This window comes from Lissotriton helveticus, chromosome 11 (genome assembly GCF_964261635.1).
Source record: "Lissotriton helveticus chromosome 11, aLisHel1.1, whole genome shotgun sequence".
Taxonomy (NCBI): domain Eukaryota; kingdom Metazoa; phylum Chordata; class Amphibia; order Caudata; family Salamandridae; genus Lissotriton; species Lissotriton helveticus.
This window is the reverse complement of record NC_136072.1, coordinates 589,216,936-589,238,345: the sequence shown is the minus strand read 5'-3', so window position 1 is coordinate 589,238,345 and position 21,410 is coordinate 589,216,936. Positions and strand designations below refer to the sequence as shown.

The window sequence follows — 21,410 nt, the reverse complement described above, 5'->3', positions numbered from 1 at the left end:
TCCGACGACGGGACCAAGAGTCGAAGACTCAAAAAAAGATGCCGACAAAAGTCGAAAAAATTTTGTCAAAAAGGGACTAAGGGGCAAGCTCTCTCAGGATCTGTGCTAGGCTGGCACGGAAAAAGAAAGAACTGATGTCAGCGCGCAGGGGCGGCGTCTAAGTTGGCACCGCAATGTAATCCCGGCGACCACGACGCCGATGACAGAGGCAGAGTCAACCGACGCCACCTACCGACGCGCAGGGGTACTGCTTAGGAAAAAATTCTCCGGATCCAGTCTGACGCCTGGGGTAATTCTAACGTAAGGAATCTATAACTAATAGTTTCTTTCAGATATAAAAACTAAAACAGTATTTGATTAATATAGTGATTTTATGACATAAAAACCCCTTCAAAGTATGCTGGTCTTCATGAGAGTTGACCTCTGTAATGACATTTACCCTAAGAGAACTAAAACATCAAACTAAGCCTTTTGTGCTTTGCACCAAGACTAAAGTAGATTATAGAAAAAGAAATATTCCCTTTTCCTTGTGCCAGCCACTGGTCACTTCTATTCCTAATCCACCAACCGCACAATGTTCTTAGTTTTCTCAACCACCATACTGCATCTTATACGACTCTTGCTGAACTATTACCTGTGCCTGGTTATTCCTCAAATGCTTTGCCACTCTACTGGCAGAACCCTCCCCCTAGAAATATCTTTATGAACCTATAAGGACCATCTGTGCTCAGGGTACAGATAGGACTGCATCCATTACATGAGGATTCCGCAGCTTCAGATTATTCTGAGGGCCGAATGAGCACCCCCTAAAGAAAGACATGCAGCAATCTGCATAAAGTCTGCCCATAGAGTTAGAGAGAACCGTGCCCAAGATGCAGTTTTAGACAATACATATTAAACCAAAACTCAAACTCTTGATAATGCTGGAGAAATTTATTCTGTACAATTTCCGCTTCATACTGATGAGTATATACATATGTTACATACAGGTCCATACATTGGGAGGGCCAATCTGCATGCTAATTTGAGATGAGCATCCATCCACTTTGTCCACCTCTCTTTCTGATGAGAGCAGCCTGCTTTGCTCCTACTTTCAGTGCAGGCGACGTGATGTGCCATGTGTGCCATCATGAAGCACACTGAATTTCCTATCTGTGCTTGTGTGCTAGCAAGGACTCAAAGTCTGGAGAGCAGACCAGCTTGTGCTTTAGATGGCCAAGGACTGTCATATCTCCTTTCCGCCCATCTCCGAGGCCTATGGACACCAACTCCTACAACCAGAAAATGACACAAGTTATTAAGTGCAGATGTAGGGACCAACCCATGCAGCAAGAAATATATGCAGTACATTAGCTCGAATGTCCTTAACACATAGACGCAAAATAAGCATTGGCAGCAGCATCACAAGTGCTACTACAGGTACAGCAGCAGTGAAAGGTTCCCTAGTACATACAGGGCATGTAGTAGAAATAACAAGAGTTGTGCAAGATGCACCCATTCCACATGTACAGTACTCAACCCAGCTGACACACCCAGAACAGTTATAATCCACTTCCCACACACACACACACAGTCCCTACCCGTCCCCACTCAGAAGAAATGCAAGCAAAGCAAGGGCCGAAACAGTAAAAGTCTAAGACACAGAACAGATGCAGCAAGCAGTCTCTTTAACACAGAACAGGTACAACATGGGTAGTCAGCAAGGCACCTACCACACACACAAAACATATGCAACTCATCAGCACCATCTTCCAGCACACACACACACACACACACACACACACACACACTGCTACAGTAAAAACAATACTAGTGCAAGCAGCTGGCAGGACTGCATTACCCCAGCTGTCCCTCTTTCTCCATACACACAACAGACACATCAAAGACATAAGAACGATGTAAGCTTTGTTCACACTAAAAAGGAATAGCTCAGCATCTTAAATTTCCCTCACACAGAATAGGCGAAGAGAGCCAGAGTAGCAGCCTTTCTACTCATGCACTAAACAGTTACAGCAAACAAAACTGTAAGTATTCCTCAGAGAAACAAACACATGCAGAGACACACACACACACACCCTCCACCCCCCCAGTAGTACAAGATTTCATCAAAGAGTAGCAGTAGCCCACATTGCAGTGCAAAATCATATTTGGTCTATATGTACATACTTCCATTGTACATCTATGTACCTTCCATGTACTTGGATCTATGTGTCTGTTACTTTTCTCGTGAAAAAGCATATCCAATGCACTACCCTATTTCTCATCCTGTGCCTCTATCAATATATTTAATCTAAATATACTTACTTCCTTTATGTATCTATATACTTTCAATGTACTTATGGATCTATATATTTATCACTTTCTTCTAATTTAGCATTTCCAATGCACTAGCCTATTTCTCAGCCTATACTTCGCTCAATATATCTTCTAGCCCAACCTTCTGACTCATTCTCAAACTTCTTTCTACTACTCCTTCTAATGCACTACCCTATCTCTCATCCTATAGATCTATCAATATATCCTCTACATCCACTCTCTCATTTATCCCAAACCCCATACCACTACTATGATCGCCAAAATAACCTTTTTTAGACTCTCTCCTGCTCTACCCCTCCTTGCATCATCTGACACCTCTTTTTACTACACCGATCCCCTAAAACAATTTCTAAACTCTCCCCTCTGACTCCTTCCCTCCAAAACTCATTTTTACTCATCCAAAAGCCTCTTCCTACTGCTAAGACTTAAAAAAAAATAAAAAAATCCTTCACTCTTTTATCCCTCCACTATCCTTTTTCAATCAAAATTAACAGACTAACATGTTCACTTCTCAAATTCCATATTCCATATTCAAAGATACTAATATACTGCCCAAATAACTGAATAACATATCTACTACTCAAATTACTTCATATTTATACTATACTAATTTTCAACACTAATCCTTTATGGGTTCCGGAGTGGCGTGCTACTCGCCAGAAAAGCGCTTCAACACCCATCAGGGGTAACAAGTGCTATATGAATGCAAATCTTTCTTCCCCTTTTATCCATTCGCTATCCTTCTCACTCCAAGTAACAGATTAATATCCACCACTGAAATTACCTCATATTTCACCATATTAACTCACCACTAATCCTTTATAGGCTCCCTGAATAGCATGCGTCAACAAGCGAGCGATAAATAAATACAAACCTTTGTCCTACTCTATCCTTCTGCTATCATTCCAAATCCAAATAACTGACTAACCTATCCACCACTTAAAATGTACTTGCATGGTTCACTATACTAATTCAACACTAATCCTCTATGGGTCCCGGAGTAGCGTGCTACCCGCCGAAAAAGCGCTTTGACGCCTCGTCAGGGGTAGTAAGCGCTATATAAATGCAATTACAATACAATACAATACATAGTGCCAGAGAGCTGCAATGCACATGCACACATGTCCATGGCAAACGTGAGACTCACAGGGACAGTAACAGCCATGAGGAAGTAAGATAGACATCTTATTTGCAATGAATAGAATTAAAATGGGGGAGGGGATAATGGAGGGGCGAACAGGAAGCTTGCTGGGTAGCCTCATGTCTCTGAATGGTTCCACAGTGGCATGCCCTTTATGAGTGAAGGGCAATGCAGAACATAACATTCGAAGAAGTGCAGACAGGTGAAGACTGGTGTCCATACAAGGTATAGCACCATCTTTAGCGACAAAACAAGCATTGGCAAAGCCAATAGGTCTTGCCTAAGTAAGATCTACATATTGGCTTGGTCAATGTTTTTTAGTCATGCTGCACAACCTTTGTGCGAAATGATTATACTGTATCATACTGTAACATATTAGATAGAATTCATATTATAATATGATTGCATGATCATTTTTGCATTGTATGGTATGGTCTGTCATTGTATAGTATGGAATTGTATTATCTGTCTTTGTATAATATGGTACAGTATGACCTGTCATTTTATAGTTTGCTATGGACTATCAATGCATAGTATGGTATGGTATGGTGTGGCCTGTCGTATGGTACGGCCCGTCATTGTATAGTATGTTATGGCCTTTCATTGTACAGTATGGTATGGCATGTTCTTGTATAGTAAGGTACGTCCTGTCATTGTATTATACAGTATGGTATGGCATGACCTATCATTGAATAGTATGGTATGGTCTGGCCTTTCACTATTGGTATGGTATGGTATGGTATTGACTGTCGTTACATAATGTGGTATGGCATGGCCTGTCACTATATAGAATGGTATGACTTGTAATTATATAGTATGGTATGGTTTGGTATGCCCTGTCTTATGGTATGGTCTGTCACTGTATAATATGGTATGGTATTATGGTATGGCCTTTCACTGTACAGTAAGTATAGCATGGTATGGTCGGTCATTGTATAGTAGGGTATAGTATGACCGGTCACAGTATAATATAGTCTGGTATGACATGTCACTATGTGGTATGGTAAGGCTTGTCACTGTATACTATGGCGTGATGGTATGTCTTTGTATAGTATGGTAATCATTAATACAATGTACACATTAAGCTATGTGAAGGAGCACAATAGGAGTGGCCAAACAAGAAAAAAGGGCCTTACAATATAATATTATTTTCATGCCAGAATAATCCATTTAACCTGTAATCATGCAAATATAAACCTTTTTCAAACACAGTGTTCTTTATTACATAAAACCTTTTAATCAAGCCCAAGACAGCCTATGAATCATGAAACATGTACCGAAAAAGCACTTAATTAAAACGAAAATGAGTGATTACTTTATAGCAAAAGTGCAAAGCTATGAATGTATTTAGAAATCACTGTTAAAAGTGATGCTAATAACCTATTGTGGCGTGGTTATGCTGCTTCAAAGAGTAGAAGGGGACATGATGAAAGTGAAGCCAGTATGTGCTGAACTAACAGGAGCCAGCAAATAAGACGGGCAATTAAACCAACGAATGATAACCAATAAGCGGGCTCGAAGTCTCCTGTAAGTAAACAAAATGTTTTGCAAGCGACAATGCATACGCTGTTTCCGGCGAGACCTAAAAAACTTTTAGAGGATTTCTTTAATAACAGAGGCACTGCAAAGAGAAAAAAAGAGATGCAGCGACTATGGGCTCTACTGACAACTAGGAGCGTACTGCCGGCTAAACTATCCTGCTGAGGTTGATCAATGTGCTTCATACTGATTGCAGAGCAGAAAATCTCAGAGATTGAAGTAGTGTTTAAGCTAGAGTGCTTCATTTGTAAAATAATGAGTGGTAGTGCCCAACAATCTACTCACAAGCCTGTGGACGGTGCTATTAAATGTTAGCAAACCAAACATCGAGACTGCATAGTCCTGAATCCACCTCCTACCTCTTTAATGCACTACCAGACTCTCCCTGCCTTTTTCTCTCACTCTTGCACGTTCCTACTTTCTCCCTTGGAAATAATTTTTCCCCCTCTCTCTTCCTCCTTTTTTAGCACACTGCTTCTTTTATTAATGCTGCTCAAGAAGTACACAGCAGGCTTAAAATCGAAGGTATCGTGAAGCCTGGCAATAAATGAACTATGTCAAATGATGGTTATATGGAAAAGGAAATGCTACTTACCAAGTATGCATCTGTTCTTGGCATGTAGAGCTGTAGATTCACATGCTTTGCAAAGAATGTCATCTAGTGTTGGGTCAGGATGTTTGCACTTGTGTGTTGTTCGAATAAGTCTTTTCCAGTCACAAGGAAGGTGACTCCTCCTTTAGGTGATAGTGCGCATGGGCATCAACTCCATTATTAGATTGTTTGCCGCAGATGGTGATAATGGAGTTAGTAAGAGTATTAAGAGATGTCCATGTATATATGTATCTAAGTAAGATGTTACTACAACAGGTATAGGTACACAGGGAGGTGACTTGGCGCCTGTGAATCTACAGCTCTACATGCCAAGAACAGATGCATACTAGGTAAGTAGCATTTTCCGTTCAAGACATGTGAGCTGTAGATCACATGCTTTGTATAGACTATACAGCAGTTATCTCCCAAAGCGGTGGCTAACCTATAGGTGTTGCAATTGTCTGAAATACTGTACATAAAACTGCTTGGTCCACACTAGATTGCTGTCTTGCTAACACATCTACACAATAGTGTTTTGTGAATGTGCGAGGTGTAGACCATGTTGCAGTTTTGCAGATGTCATCTATAGGTATATTTCCTAAGAATGTCATAGAAGCTCCTAGTGTGCGTGCAGAGTATGCTCTAGGAGGGAATTGTCAATGTTCGTTTTGCTTTTGCATAGCATGTCTGAATGCATTTGACTATTCAATTTGCACTACCTGATTTTGATATAGGATTGCCTTTATGTGGTGGAGCAAAAGCCACAATTGGTTGTTTTGTCTTACGGAAAGGTGTTGTCCTTTCTATATAGTAAAGTAGTGCTCTTTTCACATCTAAGGTGTGTACAGCAGGTTCTGCCACAGAATCTGGTTGACGGAAGAACACAGGCAACACAACAGATTAGTTGATATGAGAGTCAGAAATGAGCTTAGGTAGGAATTTAGGGTTGGTCCAAAGAACCACTTTGTTGTGGTCTATTTGTAAAAATGGTTCTTCTATGGTTAGTGCCTGAAGCTCATCTACTCTCCTCAGTGATGTGTTAGCTATGAGGAAAGCTACCTTCCAAGTGAGGAATTGTAGTTCACATCTATGCAATGGCTCAAAAGGTGAACCCATTAGTCTGGTGAGGACAATGTTTAGATTACACACTGGAATAGGTGGAAGTCTTGGGGGAATGATTATTTTAAGTCACTCCATAAATGCTTTAATGACAGGCACTTTGAAGAAAGACAGATGTTGTCTGTTCTGTAGGTATGCAGCGATTGCAGCAAGATGTAAGCGTATGAACGTGCATGCTAAATTGCAACGCTGCAGATGTAATAGATAGCAAATGATGTTTTGAACTGAAGCATCAGGTGGGTTGATTTGATCATCATTACAGTATATCACAAACAGCTCCCACTTTGCTGCATAGCATGCTCTTGTGGCAGGACGTCTAGCCTCTTTGATAATGTTCATGCAGTCTGGCGGAAGATTAAGGTAGCCAAACACTTAGATTTCAGGTGCCAGATCGCAAGGTTGAGATGACTGGGATCTGGATGTCTTATCTCTCCATGGCTCTGAGTGAGGAGATTGGGTGTGAGATGTCGTTTTTTGTGAGGAACTACTGAGAGCTCCAACAGGGTTGTGAACCATGGTTGACGGGCCCATGTGGGAGCAACTAGGATTAGTGTCAGGAACTCCTGTCTGAGCGTCCGAACCTCTAATGGAATGAGTGGAAGAGGTGGAAAAGCATAGGCAAATACCCCTGACCAATTTATTCATATTGCATTGCCTCTAGACAATGGGTGTGGATACCTGGATGCAAAGCTTGGGCATTTTGCGTTTAGGTTTGTGGCGAAGAGATCTATGTCTGGAAAGCTCCACGTTTGAAATAATGGGAAGAGAACATGAAGTTGGAGTTTCCATTTGTGGATCTGTTGTCTTTGACGACTGAGCAGATCTGCAATCGGATTGTTTACTCCTGGAAGGTGTTCTGCGAGGAGATACAGTTTGTGATGTATAGCCCTTCTCGAGATGGTCTGTGCTAGTTGTGACAGCTGGAGAGAGTTTTTCACCCCTGTTTTTGTAGGTAGTACATTGCTGTCATGTTGTCTGTATGAATCAGGACAGCTTTGCCTACTAGATGAACTTGAAACGCTTTCAGTGCTAGAAAAATTGCTAGCAGCTTTAGATGGTTTATGTGGAGCTGCTTTTGCTGCAGGCTCCACAAGCCCTGAATTGTATGTGTTTGGATATGAGCTTCTCAACCAGTGAGCGATGCGTCTGCTTTTAGCACTAACTGTGGAACCGGGTCGATGAAGGGCCGCCTTTTTGAAAGGTTTTGTGTATTTCACCACAGCAGAGAGCGATGGGTGCGGCTGTCTACCAACACTAGATCTGATAACAGACCCTGAGCCTGGTTCCACTGACGTGCTAAGCACTCCTGGAGGGGACGCATTTGAAGTCTTGCGTAAAGGACTATTAGGATGCAAGATGCCATCACCCCTAGCAACTGCATGAACACTCGAGCTGGTAATGAGTCTAAATGTTGCGAATTCTCATTGGATTAGGGTAGGCCAGAGCTTTTTGTGTGTCTATCATGGTTCCCAGATACACCTGTGTGTTGGAAGGTTGGAGATGGGACTTGGACAGATTTACTGTGAATCCAAGTTTGTGGAGCAACTGTACTGTTTTGTGAGTGTGATGTAGACAGCTCTGTTGCGAGCTGGCTTTTATGAGCCACATGTCTAAGTATTTTTTTTAAAATTTTTTTCGGCTTTATGCACGCGGAAACCATTTGGCGTTTTTGAATTGAATAGGCGCCAACAGGCGATGAGTTGGTGGAAAATCCCTATATAACCACTCGGGCCATTAGGTGGCCAGCTGAATGATTTGACGACTTCTACAACATGCTATTAAGTAGCTATACTCCATTGTGAATCTACCCGCTTTTTTTGCGCTATTGAACAGTGATTCTGGAGGACCTGAATTTTAAATTGGTCTACCTCCCCCCCTTTTTAAAGCTGAAGATCTCTTGCTCAAGAATAAATTTGAGTCCTGAAGATGACCGTTAAATAATGTATTGGTCGAAACGCCGTCGACACTTCTCTGTGGCTTAATTTATTATAAGGACACAGTATTTATGTTTATGGTGTTCCTTTTTTGTGATATGTATTGTTGTTGCCACTTGTCTGGTTTATATGTATTGTTTTTCTTTTGTACACCAGCGTTTTTCTTGCTTGAGATTATTTGTATGTCCCCAAAAATCTTTTGAAATGTCTAAATAAATAAATGTGTAATTTTGATACCATTAGGCTGTTGTGAAGGGCTTCTCTAACCAATATATTGGATATCTTTCCAATTTTTAACATTTCTCTTCCCCTGAGCCTTTTTGTTTGATATAATAAGCATTTGTCCCGGGTTCGGGGTTTGTGGACAGCCCCTGTGGTTGCTAATCAACATGTCTAAGTATGGGAAGATATGAATGTGTTGTCTTCATAGATGAGCTGCGACTACTTCTAGGCATTTGGTGAAAACCCTGGGTGCGGTAGTTACTCCAAATGGCTGCTACTACGAACTTGAGGTATTTGCAGGGTGCATTGGGATATGGAAATAGGCATCCTTTAAGTCCAGAGTGGTCCGACAGAATGTATAGATTTAGTTCTCCGAGGTCTAGTATATGTCTGAGAGAGACGTCCTTTTTGGGAATTAAGAAGTACTGGGAGTATACCTCGGCCCCTTGATATTGTAATGGCACTGGTTCTATAGCTCCTTTTTCTAACAGAGAGAGAGCTTCTTGCTTCAGAAAGGGGAGATGCTCTTGTGACATTGCCTGTGATCTTGGGAGAATGTTTGGGGGAGTGTCTGTAAGTTCCAGGCCATAACCATATTGGATAATTTGTAGAACCCATTTGTCTGAGGTGATTGTGTTAAAGACAGGGAGAAATTGGGAGAGATGCCACCGACAGGAGTGGAATGATGAGGGGGTAGCGGAAGGAAGTCACTGCTTGTAATTTGCAGAGTAAGGTCGTGCGGAGTTGCCTCTGCCTCTTCCCTTACCGTTGTTTCCTCTAAAACCTCCTCTAAAATAGCCTCTTGATGAGGGCGATTGGTTGTTGCCCTTGTAAGAGGAGGAGGGATTCACTGAGGATATATTCTTGGAGCCACCCCTGTAAAACGAGCGACGAAAGGAACCCCTATTTGAAGGTAACTGCAAAGCCCCCATGGACTTTGCAACCTCAGTGTCTTTTTTTGTTTTTTCCAGAGAAGTGTCAACTGCTGGGCCAAAGGGGTGTTCTTTGCCAAATGGTTGGTTGAAAATAGAGGCTTGCACCTCAGGTTTGAATCCTGAGATTCTCAATCAAGCATGTCTGCGTAGCAGTACGCTGGTGTTTACTGTGTGGCTGCTGTGTCTGCTGCGTCTAGGGCGCACCTGATGGAGGTATTGGTGATTAGTTTTCCCACCTGGATAAGATCATTATCTTTAGATTTATGCTCATCAGGTAGAAATTGCATGAGCTTTTCGAATTCGTCATAATGAGCCCTATCATACCGAGCTTTCAAAGCCTGAGCATTAGCAATACGCCAATGATTGACTGCTTGTGACGCAACTCTTTTGCCGGTCGCATCAATTAAGTTGGACTCCTTATCAGGAGGGAGGGCCTAACCTGTGGTCTGTGAGTTAGCGCTCTTCCGATCGTTGGAAACCACAAGGGATTCTAAGGGCAGCTGACCCTTGATGTAGGCGGGTCAGTAGGTGCAGGTTTATATTTTTTCTACACCCTCGATGTGATGATTCTTGCCCTCACAGGATCTTTAAAGACCTCATCTGCGTGCTTCAACATCCTTTTAACAATTGACAGTGTAGGAGGAGCCCTTTGAGAGGTACTTAGGGTCTCGAATAGGAAATCCTCTTCTAAAGGCTCCTTATGTAGCTCCACCCCATGATACTGAGAAGCCCTGTTAAGTAACTCAATGTATCCTGTATTGCCGTCGGGTGGTGAGGGTCTAGACTGATATAAATCAGGGTAATTATCCATGTTTGGGTCAGTGTCATAGTCATCCCATGGGTCAGTATCCTGTGGCCTATTCTCATCCCCACCCCCTTTATCCTGTGGGTCAGGCGATAGTGATGGTGGTGAATTTATGGGTGTGATGAATACGTTTGGATCAGTGGGCGAGGGAGGTGGAATGCAAGGTGTTGAAGGGTTAGTACCCACATTTTTTCTATTCAGAGGAATGTGGTAATCCTCCTGTAGGCCCATTTTCCTTTTTTCAGGCATTTTGGCATGGATATGTCCAGTGGGTGTATAACGAGCTCTTTCTGTTTTGGACCCGAAGGTGGAACGTCAGACAGAGGCTCTTTTGGTGGAGTCTTTATGTCTCTGGTCACCGTTTTCAGCGTCAAAGGTTTTGGTTCCGAACCCTTCAGCTCTGAAGATTTGCTCTTCGATAACAGTGGAATAGTGACCACGACATGCTTCAGTTTTAACGCCGAAGATTTCAGCTCGGCACCAACATGGGGCCGACTCGAGCCCGTAAGCTTTTCTTTATGTTTCGGCGCCGGGCCCGAGAGCGGGCACCCGAAACTTTTTCTCAGTGCCGACCTTGGCCCATAGGCAGAGGAAGAACCGGAGCCTTTTTAGTCTTGTGTTGTTGGGGCAAGGGGGCTTCTATGCTCACGGTACGCTGACCCGGCGTAACTTGCTCCTCTTCATCCATGTCGGAGTCGGCTTTGGACACAGAGATGTGTTGTGCTTTCTGAGCTCCTTGAGCGTGTAGTTCTTCTCAATTGGAATCTTCGCCGAAGATGTCCGGTACGGAGCAGCCCTGATGTTGTATCTTGTGACGTCAAGCCCGACGGTCACGAAGTGTCTTCTTCGATCGAAACGATCGGCACGTGTCTCAGTCTTTCTTGTCGTGTTACAGGGATAAACAGAGGTTGAACACTTTGTGCAAGTCGGTGCGCGGAAACTTGGCGCGACACCCTGGACATAGCTTGGAGTCTGTTCCATCAACTGCGGGCGAGCTCAGCGCGGATAGGCCCAACGGCCCTCCACGAGTTTTCCGATTGAAGGTCTTTGAGTCGGGACGATACGCGGAGAATGGGAAATGTAAATGAGAGACAATACCATTGAGGGTAGTGGATTGTGCGTCTATGGGAACCCGAGAAACGGTGCCGAACTGGAGTGCATCAATTCACATCCGAACCCAATGGCGGAAGAATACAACCTAACAATGGAGTCGATGCCCATGCGCACTATCACCGAAAGGAGGAGTCACCTACCTCATGACTGGAAATGACTTCCTTGAACAAAAGCAAAGTGCAAACATCCGGACCCAACACTAGATGGCAGGCTCTTCAAAGCATGTGATCTACAACTCACATGCCTCGAACACTGATTTACAACTCGAGTTGAACTACACAGAAAAGACCCTGAATTTTTAGGGATTTTGGTATACGTTTTATTCCTGCCTCTGGAATCTAAAGAGTAGGTTATAGGCAAAACATGGAAGAAACAATCTACTAGAAAGCATGAGTACACATGGGGAAATCTTCAGTCTTGATCCCTGTTAGAATTGGGGGTCTCTGGTTGGCACAGGTGTACACTTGTGACAAACAGGGACCCTCTCCTCTAGTCAGGGCAAGGGAACTACTCCTCAGAATAACCCCTGCTCACCATCTAGGTTGCGTGGCGCGAGCAGACAAGGCTAATCCTCAGGGCGCTAAGTTAGTTAAGCATTTATGACCACATACAGTAAACACAATGACCCACCACAAATGGACACCAGGCGTAAGATTTGTATAAAAAATACGTAGGCTTTATGTAAAAATATAGGGTATGATGCAGTTACTATCAGAAGACCAATATAACTTTAAAAATTAGGCCACAAGATTTTAAAGAGGCAAGTGTTAAAGATGGTTTAAGCTGCTTCCACAAACTGTAAGGTAAAAGCTCTGTTCTGTTTCAGCAGTGTTTCTCACTGCTGGGCGCTTCGTAGAGCTCCTGTATGCTGTATGCGGTGATCAAGACACAGCCTCGCCAACCCTCACGCGCCTTGCGGACACGTTAATCCGAGGCGTGGCGCTTGGAGCGAAGCATACACCGCTATGGGCTTACAATGGGGTGCGCGTCGTTGCACTCCCGTGCGAGGCGTACCTCGCTAGCGTACACAAAGGGGGTTTCAACTTCTACGCGCCTGGCGTACGAGGCGTACAGCGCTGTGAAGGTCGAGGCGAACAGCGCTACGGGGAAAACAGAATGGTGCGGACCCCGAGTCCGTTGTAGACTCGCTGTTGAGTTTGTAAGTTACAGTACCTTGGTTAGGCGTCGCAGGTACGGCGCTCACGTCCACGCGGCGTACCGGGTGGGGACAAGTGTACCTTCGGATCTTTTGAAGGCTGGCGGCTTCCGGTAGGCAGGCGCGGCACAGGGCCTCCAGTACGGACCGTACTGGGGGTCGCTTCAGGGTGCGGTGCGGCCTATTTTAGGTGCTGGAGGGCAAAGCGGGGCGGGCGGGTACGTTTCACGTACGGGCGGCCGTCCGAGGCGTAGGATCGCGCTCCAAGCTGAATTTCGTCAGTAGGGGCGAGGGAGCACACCACACGCTTCAGTAGCAGGCGGGGTGACAGGGGAGCAGGCGGGCCGGCCCGACGGGGTGAGAGCGACTCAGCAAGAGCGGGGCTCTCAGCGGGCAAGGGCGGCCAGGCTCCTGGGTGTCACGGCCCTAGGAGGGGGCAAGGTCACAGCTCCGGCGGGAAGGAAGCACACGGCTCGGTCAAAGACGAGCGAAGGCACAATGAGCCCAATGGTCTTGGGGCTCAGGTCAGGGGGCAAGCTCAGATCAAGCCCTTGGAGATAGTTTCAAGCACAAATGAAGCAAAGTCCTTTCTGGTCTTTTCCTCTCCTTTCTCAGCAAGGCACCACTGCAGGCCAGTCCCCCAGGTCAGGGACAGTCTTTCCTCCTTCAGATTCTTCCTGGTCCTTCTAGTCGGGCAGAGGTTCTTCGTGGTAAAACAGGATCTCATTTCTTAGCAGCAGGGCTCCTACATTTATACTGAGTTTATTTTGTCTTTGCAGGCCAGGGGGCCTGAGCCTGGTTCAGCCCAGTTCTGGAGTACTCTGTTTACAGGAAGCTGCCTTCTTCTTTCAGGGTGCAGGGCAGGGACATCAGACGCTCCGCAGGAGGTGGAGCCAGCATTGTGGTGGCAGAGCACAGCCCTATTCAGAGTCAAGGGGCACTCCTCCCACCCATCCTGGGGGTAATCCCTATATTCACCACCTGGCAGCCCAGACTGTCCCCTGAAATTCCCCAGCCCTGTCACTCACAGAAACCAGACAGCAGATACACATCCTAGCAGAGGCGGGCTGAAACGGTCAGGCAAGCAAATGCTAACTTTTGAAAAGTAGCATTTGCAAACACAGGATACGAAAATAAACTTTACTAAAAGAAGTATTTTATTATTCTGAGTTCAGGCATACTAGACTTGACTTTCTACCATGTTCCCTGAGCCTGCTGGGATTATAGAGTGTAATAATTCCAGCAGCCCATTCTGGCCTATGAGAACAGGTAGCCTTACAATAGTGAAACACGAAAATGGCTGTAATTTATTATTAGGACATGCCACACACATCAGGGCTTGTCCTACCTTATGCTTACAATGCACCCTGCCCTAGGGCCTACCATAGGGGTGACTCACATGAAGTAAAGTGAAGGTTTAGAGGCTGGCAAGTGTGTGCACTTGCCCAGCCAGCATGACAGTACCAGACTGCACTCAGGTTCTGCAATGGCAGACCTTAGACATATTTTAAAAGGCTGCTTCTGTGGGTGGGCCAACCAATGCTGCAAGCCCACCAAAAACGATGGATTTAGGTCCAGATCCTTGTACTGGGGTGAATGTATGACATTGTTCTACATTCTGTCCATCAACTGTGTTTTTTGCAATTTTCACCCGAGTGGGCTGGGTATGCTCAGACGTGAGTCCCAGGCTCTCCACACCACTGGAGTCAAGCTATCCAGGCTGATGAAGGCTGATAGCCAGAAACCGGTCCTTGGATGCTTGATTCCGGTCTGGGAAAGACATGGCTTGGTAGTTCGGACTGGACTGTTCCCATGAGGCACAGGGTCAGAGCTGATTTGCATATAGCCAGTGTCTAACCCAGGGTGGTGTGGAGTGCAAACAAAACGATGGATTTAGGCCCAGATCCTTGTACTGGGGTGAATGTATGACATTGTTCTACATTCTGTCCATCAACTGTGTTTTTTGCAATTTTCACCCCGAGTGGGCTGGGTATGCTCAGACGTGAGTCCCAGGCTCTCCACACCACTGGAGTCAAGCTATCCAGGCTGATGAAGGCTGATAGCCAGAAACCGGTCCTTGGATGCTTGATTCCAGTCTGGGAAAGACATGGCTTGGTAGTTCGGACTGGACTGTTCCCATGAGGCACAGGGTCAGAGCTGATTTGCATATAGCCAGTGTCTAACCCAGGGTGGTGTGGAGTGCAAACAAAACGATGGATTTAGGCCCAGATCCTTGTACTGGGGTGAATGTATGACATTGTTCTACATTCTGTCCATCAACTGTGTTTTTTTGCAATTTTCACCCCGAGTGGGCTGGGTATGCTCAGACGTGAGTCCCAGGCTCTCCACACCACTGGAGTCAAGCTATCCAGGCTGATGAAGGCTAATAGCCAGAAACCGGTCCTTGGATGCTTGATTCCGATCTGGGAAAGACATGGCTTGGTAGTTCGGACTGGACTGTTCCCATGAGGCACAGGGTCAGAGCTGATTTGCATATAGCCAGTGTCTAACCCAGGGTGGTGTGGAGTGCAAAAAAACGATGGATTTAGGCCCAGATCCTTGTACTGGGGTGAATGTATGACATTGTTCTACATTCTGTCCATCAACTGTGTTTTTTGCAATTTTCACCCCGAGTGGGCTGGGTATGCTCAGACGTGAGTCCCAGGCTCTCCACACCACTGGAGTCAAGCTATCCAGGCTGATGAAGGCTGATAGCCAGAAACCGGTCCTTGGATGCTTGATTCCGGTCTGGGAAAGACATGGCTTGGTAGTTCGGACTGGACTGTTCCCATGAGGCACAGGGTCAGAGCTGATTTGCATATAGCCAGTGTCTAACCCAGGGTGGCGTGGAGTACAAAAAAACGATGGATTTAGGCCCAGATCCTTGTACTGGGGTGAATGTATGACATTGTTCTACATTCTGTCCATCAACTGTGTTTTTTGCAAGCCCACCAGCAGCATTTGTATTTACAAGCCCTGGCACTCCTGGTGCACTTTACTGGGGACTGACAGTAAACCAAATAAGCCAATCATGGAAACCAATCAATGTACACATTTTACAGTAGGGAGAGCATATGCACTTTAGCACTGGACAGCAGTGGTACAGTGCCCAGAGGCATTAAACCAACAAAAACAAGTCAGAGAGAATATTGGAGGAAGGCAAAAAGTTCAGGGATGACCCTGCAGAGAGGGCCAAGTCCAACACAACCCCCTTCCAGCCAAAACGCAGGGTAGACCAATCACTACCGTGATGGGCTTCCCTGCTTAGGGCGATAGAACATGGACCTGGCCCGCAACAGCAGGGGCATATTCCAGTTCTACGCCAATCTGAACCCATCTCAAATCCTCTGTCCATACTCTCAGGGTCCACCAAGCCAATCCATGGGTCACCCTTCTCTTCATCTGTGGCCACCACCTGTGCAGCATCTAACCGTAACTTGCTCACAGGTGTGTTCCAACAGACAGACAGCAAGTCACAGTGGCCACTGACAGTAGTCAGGGATGAGACCGAGGCCTCATGCCTCTCAGGGCTCTCAAACCTCTGTGGCTTCAGAGAGTGGGGGCAGTAGCCTCAGGTGCTTGGCACCCTTTGTCCACTCTCCCTCCTGTCAGGTCAGGTATGACATCCTGGCACTGACCCACCAGCCCCAGGCCTGTACCCGGTGGCTAGACCAACGACTGGGGTGGGCTCCCCCACACCCGGTCCTCCTCCTTGGGGCTCTGTACCCTCCCACTTGGAGTGGTACCCCCTTCCAGAATTGTCAGGGCTCCTGTGGCAGGTGATCTACACAATTCGCCCACCAGTTCAGGAGTGCTATCCTGCAACTGGGGTGCCGTAGAGTCTGCCGCCTGAGGCCGGACGGTTACGCCATCCTGCGCCGAAGGAGACGCCGGATAGGGCCCCTCGAAGCCACACCGCGCCAGGGACCGGAGCGGTCCGGGTCCAAAATGGAGAAGGGGCGGCGCCGGAACGGCACCTACTCGACCTCCGCCGAGGCAGCCACCTGCGTGGAGGAATGAGAAGGACCAGGGGAGTGACAGCCCAGCATGTGACAGAGGTGGCCCGGCGGACCCTGTGGCGCCGCCAGGGCCGAATCACCCTCCGAATCGCCCTCCGACGAGGCAGACCCGAGAAAGACCCGGAGGAGGGCGAGGGGTCCCCTTCCAGCCTCGACGCAGAGCAGGACGAGGAGGGTCCACTGACCCCTGTGGCGCCACCCGGTCCAGCAGCTGTCAGCGCCGTAGCGGCATCACCTTGGCCTTAGACAGAACCACCTTGTCAAAGGACCAAGAGGGGCTCGGGATGCGACCCGAGCCCCGGCAACCTTCCGCGACACCACAGGGACTCCCGTGGGAGTTTGCGGCGAGCAGAGATGCTGTGGCCTGAAGGAGGGACTCCGGAAGGGCCGCATCCCAACAGCATCACATCCTCCAAGCCTGGATCTGAACAAGTCGGCGCCGGGGCCGTAGCCGCGGAGGGCCCCGCGCAAGACAAGGGATTCACCGACGCCCAAGGAGGGGAAAGAGGAGACGCCAGCGAGGCCTGCAAAGCCGCCATGTATGTCTCCAACTGGACTCTCAAAGCCCCATTACCGGGAAATGGTGGATAGGAGGATGTGCGGGGCCGCATCACCCGCGGAGAGTCCACCACCCCGGAAGGCCGGAACCCAGCCCCTGGGAACAAACTGCGACACTTACCCACCGGGGAGCGACACTCGCGCAACACTGGAGAAGGGCGAGGACGGCGAACACGGCCGTATCTGAAGCCGTCTGCCGAGGCTGATCGAGGGAAGGAGGTCGACCTGGAGAGACGGGCCGAGAGAAGTTTCATACGGTGCTCCCGCCGCGATTTCGGCTTCAACTCACACCTCACAATCGGTGGTGCCGTGATCCTCCCCCAAACACCACATACAAATGAGGGGAGGGTCCGTAGTCGACATAAGACGCCCACATGACGTTCAAGTCTTGAAGCCCGAAGGCATTTGCACACTGTTCCATCAAAAGAAGAGACAATGAGGAAGAAAAAAGGGGCCTAAAACAGGCCCGTAGCAAGACCGGATCCGCATTGCACGCGGAAAAGGAAAAAACTGACGTAGGCGCGCCGGGGTGGGACCTCGCTGACGTCACGTACTCGGACGACGCCTGGGCGGAGTCGCGTGATGCCGCCCTGCCCCCGGCGCGCAGGGATGCTGTGGCAAAAAGTTTCCGGATCCAGTCTCACGCCTAGGAATAATTCTACGAGAAGGAATCTGCGGCTAGTAGTCTCTATCAGATCAAAGGCACTATTTACTTAGGCTCGGTCAACAACTTTTACTACAGACTTTGCTACAAGTACTGTTAATACAAGTACCTAAACAATCAATTTCTGACATATTGCAATTTCCTCCGTATGTTCTTTGGCAGAAAAATATACACCCTTTATATTGATTTCAAAGTGAAAACCATACCCAATTAAAAACTAAAATTGTTCTCTGGTTAAATGAAAACAGTGTGAATAAGGGGAAATGTGTGATCCACAAGGACATCAATTTGGTGGATAAGGGTCTCAGGGATACGGTATTCGACAAAGTAAACTTCAAGCAACTGTGCTGCAAATCATTTTAAGCACCCTAGCCTGGGAGGTGACTAAATTGCTTAATTTTTGTAAGTATTTAGAGCTTTGTGCTTGCATACAAATTGCTCCTCTGGGATGTTTGTCTATCATTAGTCCATCAGGTGTCTCTAAATATTTTAGAAATCTGGATTTAAAAATTCAAGAGATTTCTTTTGTACGTCTGACAGATTTGCAGAATTGGAAACTTTTGAAGCTCTTGATTGATTATTAGTCTCTGCGCCAGTGTGCAGCATCCTTATTGAGACTAGGCCACTTTCTAACAGACTAATTCCTCCAGCAACTAATGATTGTAAGATATTTGAGGGTATCAAGTCTGTTTTCATGGAATATTGCATGATTACCTACAAAGAAAAGTAATAAAGTTTAGTTACATTTTCTACCCAATCTCAGATATTTTTCCAATAAACTTGGTTGATGTACGCTGTACATATCGGGGAATGTTTGTATAGGGTTCCAGAGATTCCATCTCCATCGCAGAAAGCAAAGGTTGTCTCCTATAGATGGGTTTCATTATCAATCAACTGTATTGTGATTGCAAAGGACAATTGATACTGTCAACATGTATGTATTGGAATTAATATGTAATAAAGAAGGCAATTTTTCACTAATCCCTTTTTGAACATTATTGATATTCGTTCCTTTTTTAATTAGCCGAGTACTTGAACAATACATGAATAATAATTTATATTCAACTAGGAGTAACCCCTGGATTATTTTTGCTGGTGATTACAATGTCAAATTAGTTGATGCATCTTCAGATTTGGTAAATATGACAGCTACTTCAGGACACTCCCAGATTATATGTAGAAACGTCCCAAGCAGCCCACAACCACGCTTGCACAAGCCATCCTCTGAATAACCCATTCTAATCAAACGGGGGCCAGTCACATAAATTCTGTGTAGGATTTTAACCTGCACCAACCGAAGACGGGCCGAAATCGCAACCTCCTTAGGATAAGAGACCGCAGACTGCCAATCTTCATCATCCAATTCAAGGCCATCTCTAGTCCACACATCCCGGAGCTGCACCAACAGATCAGTCCTATCGTTAATCAGTTTTTTGTAGATCAAGGAGATAGTACTGTCTGGTACATGACCGTCCAGTATTCTATCATCTAGCGGAGAGGACTCCGGAATCTTCACACCCTCAGGAAAAACCGACTGTAAGGCATGGCGGACCTGAGCATGTTGAACTTTAATTTTACTTCCTTTTTCAACATCATTGACGTAGACCGAGACCGACAGTGGAAGTTTTCTGGTCATCAACGGTGCAGTTGTCCTTGACTGAACCTTCATCACCCCTATGGTTCTCAATGAAGGTGAGAGGCAAGATTAAGATGAAAACAGTATGTTCGGAGGCTCTGGAGATGCAGCTTTTGATTATGTGGCTTCCTTGGTAAAGAGGAGGTCTAGCTGAAACGCAGGTTTCTTCTGCCTCTAGGGTACCTTACGTGGTTCACTGCGCTGCTTGGATTCCTTTATAACCTGTTTTGAGGAAGACGGACCTTCTGCTCTTGTGAAACTGTTTCGGAGACAATTGTCTGTAGTTTGGGACCTCTTATAGTCCTCTTTGATGTCTTTGAAGACAAGTTTGAGTCTACATATGAGGCACCTTCCTCTCTTGATTTTTGAAGCCATACCAAGAGTCTTGCCTCGCTATCATTTAAGGGGTTAGCAGAAACCTTTCGGCATGTCTTGCAGCCTTTAGACTTGTGTGATGGGTGGAGCCAATAAATACAATGCTTATGAGGATCATCTATATATAGTCACTTTTTTTCCCACAAGAGCCACAGGATCTAAAAGCACTATTATTGGTAGTGTCTGACACATTGAAACATGATAGGGGTTGAAAACTTCTTTAATAAATATAGCCGCCAACTAATAAAAAAGGAACATTGAAGAAAAAAGGAATAATCAGAGGAGAATTGTGCAGCGCTCAAGGGGACGTCATTCACAAATGGAGTGCTGTAGAAATCTGAAGGTTGGTAATCTGAGGGTATGGTCTTCAAACTGATTGTCTATGATTGGATGAAGTTTGGTTCATTTTAAATGATGTGACTAAACTACTGAAGAGTAAATATTATAGCCATTATAATAGCTTTGGGAATGTATTTAACATGGAAACATTATTGTAATTTTATTGTGGGGCTCCCAGCTCGATAACTGGGATGATTCAAGCATGTGAGCCTATGGAAAATCCTGGGAATTTCTCTTTACACCACCTATCATCTAGCACCCACCCTCCGTGGCATGCTGGTTGGCAGCATTAGTGATGGCCTAGATTCTTTCCCACTGTACTATTCTGTACCTACCTCTACATGGTGATAGCCACTATTGACTGTGTCAGTGCCAGAGGGTTTTAAATCCCTCCTGCACTGGCTAAGCCAAAAGCAGCGATCTGTAAGGTTAAAACTATAGAAAACAATAAAAACACTGTTTTATTTACCTTCAAGATGACCAGTGTGTGTGCCACAATACACATTGTGATGTTGTGGCAATGTACATACCAGTGCAACACACTTTGTGTCATGCACACGTCAGCCATCTTAGAAGTGTAAAAAAAACAATGTTTTCATTTTTTTTATACGTTTAACATGGCTGGGTGGGCATTGACAAGGCAGATTGTTGTGGTTGCGCAACACTGGCAAAATTACACCATTTGGCTTTGTCAAAGCTTGTCTCTCTGACAGAAACTTATAACCGCAGATTACTCAACTTGTGAATGCCCCCAGGTGCCAGACTGGATCCGGAGATTTTCCAATAGAAATTCCCAAGTCCGTGGGCAGGTGGTACTGTGAGGCTCCGGGTTTGATCCATCGTACCCAGGAAGTGATGGCAGAGGCACTATATCTGCGTCACTATGCGCGTAGATGTCAGTTTCTTTTTCTCCGCACCTTCTGACGCAAATCCAGATCTCTGTCTGC

General features: G+C 45.9%; 1 protein-coding gene across 2 annotated transcripts in view; it reads right to left on the bottom strand.

Annotated features, from left to right (window-relative positions):
- Positions 1–918: 918 nt before the first annotated feature.
- POLR3D (RNA polymerase III subunit D) overlaps positions 919–21,410 on the bottom strand; it is a 200,826-nt gene continuing 180,334 nt past the window's right edge. For both annotated transcript variants that reach the window (XM_078666377.1, XM_078666376.1), the window contains exon 9: positions 919–1,271. In XM_078666377.1, the coding sequence (XP_078522503.1) occupies positions 1,149–1,271 (123 nt within the window). In that variant the 3' untranslated portion in view covers positions 919–1,148. The remainder of the gene's footprint in view (positions 1,272–21,410) is intronic.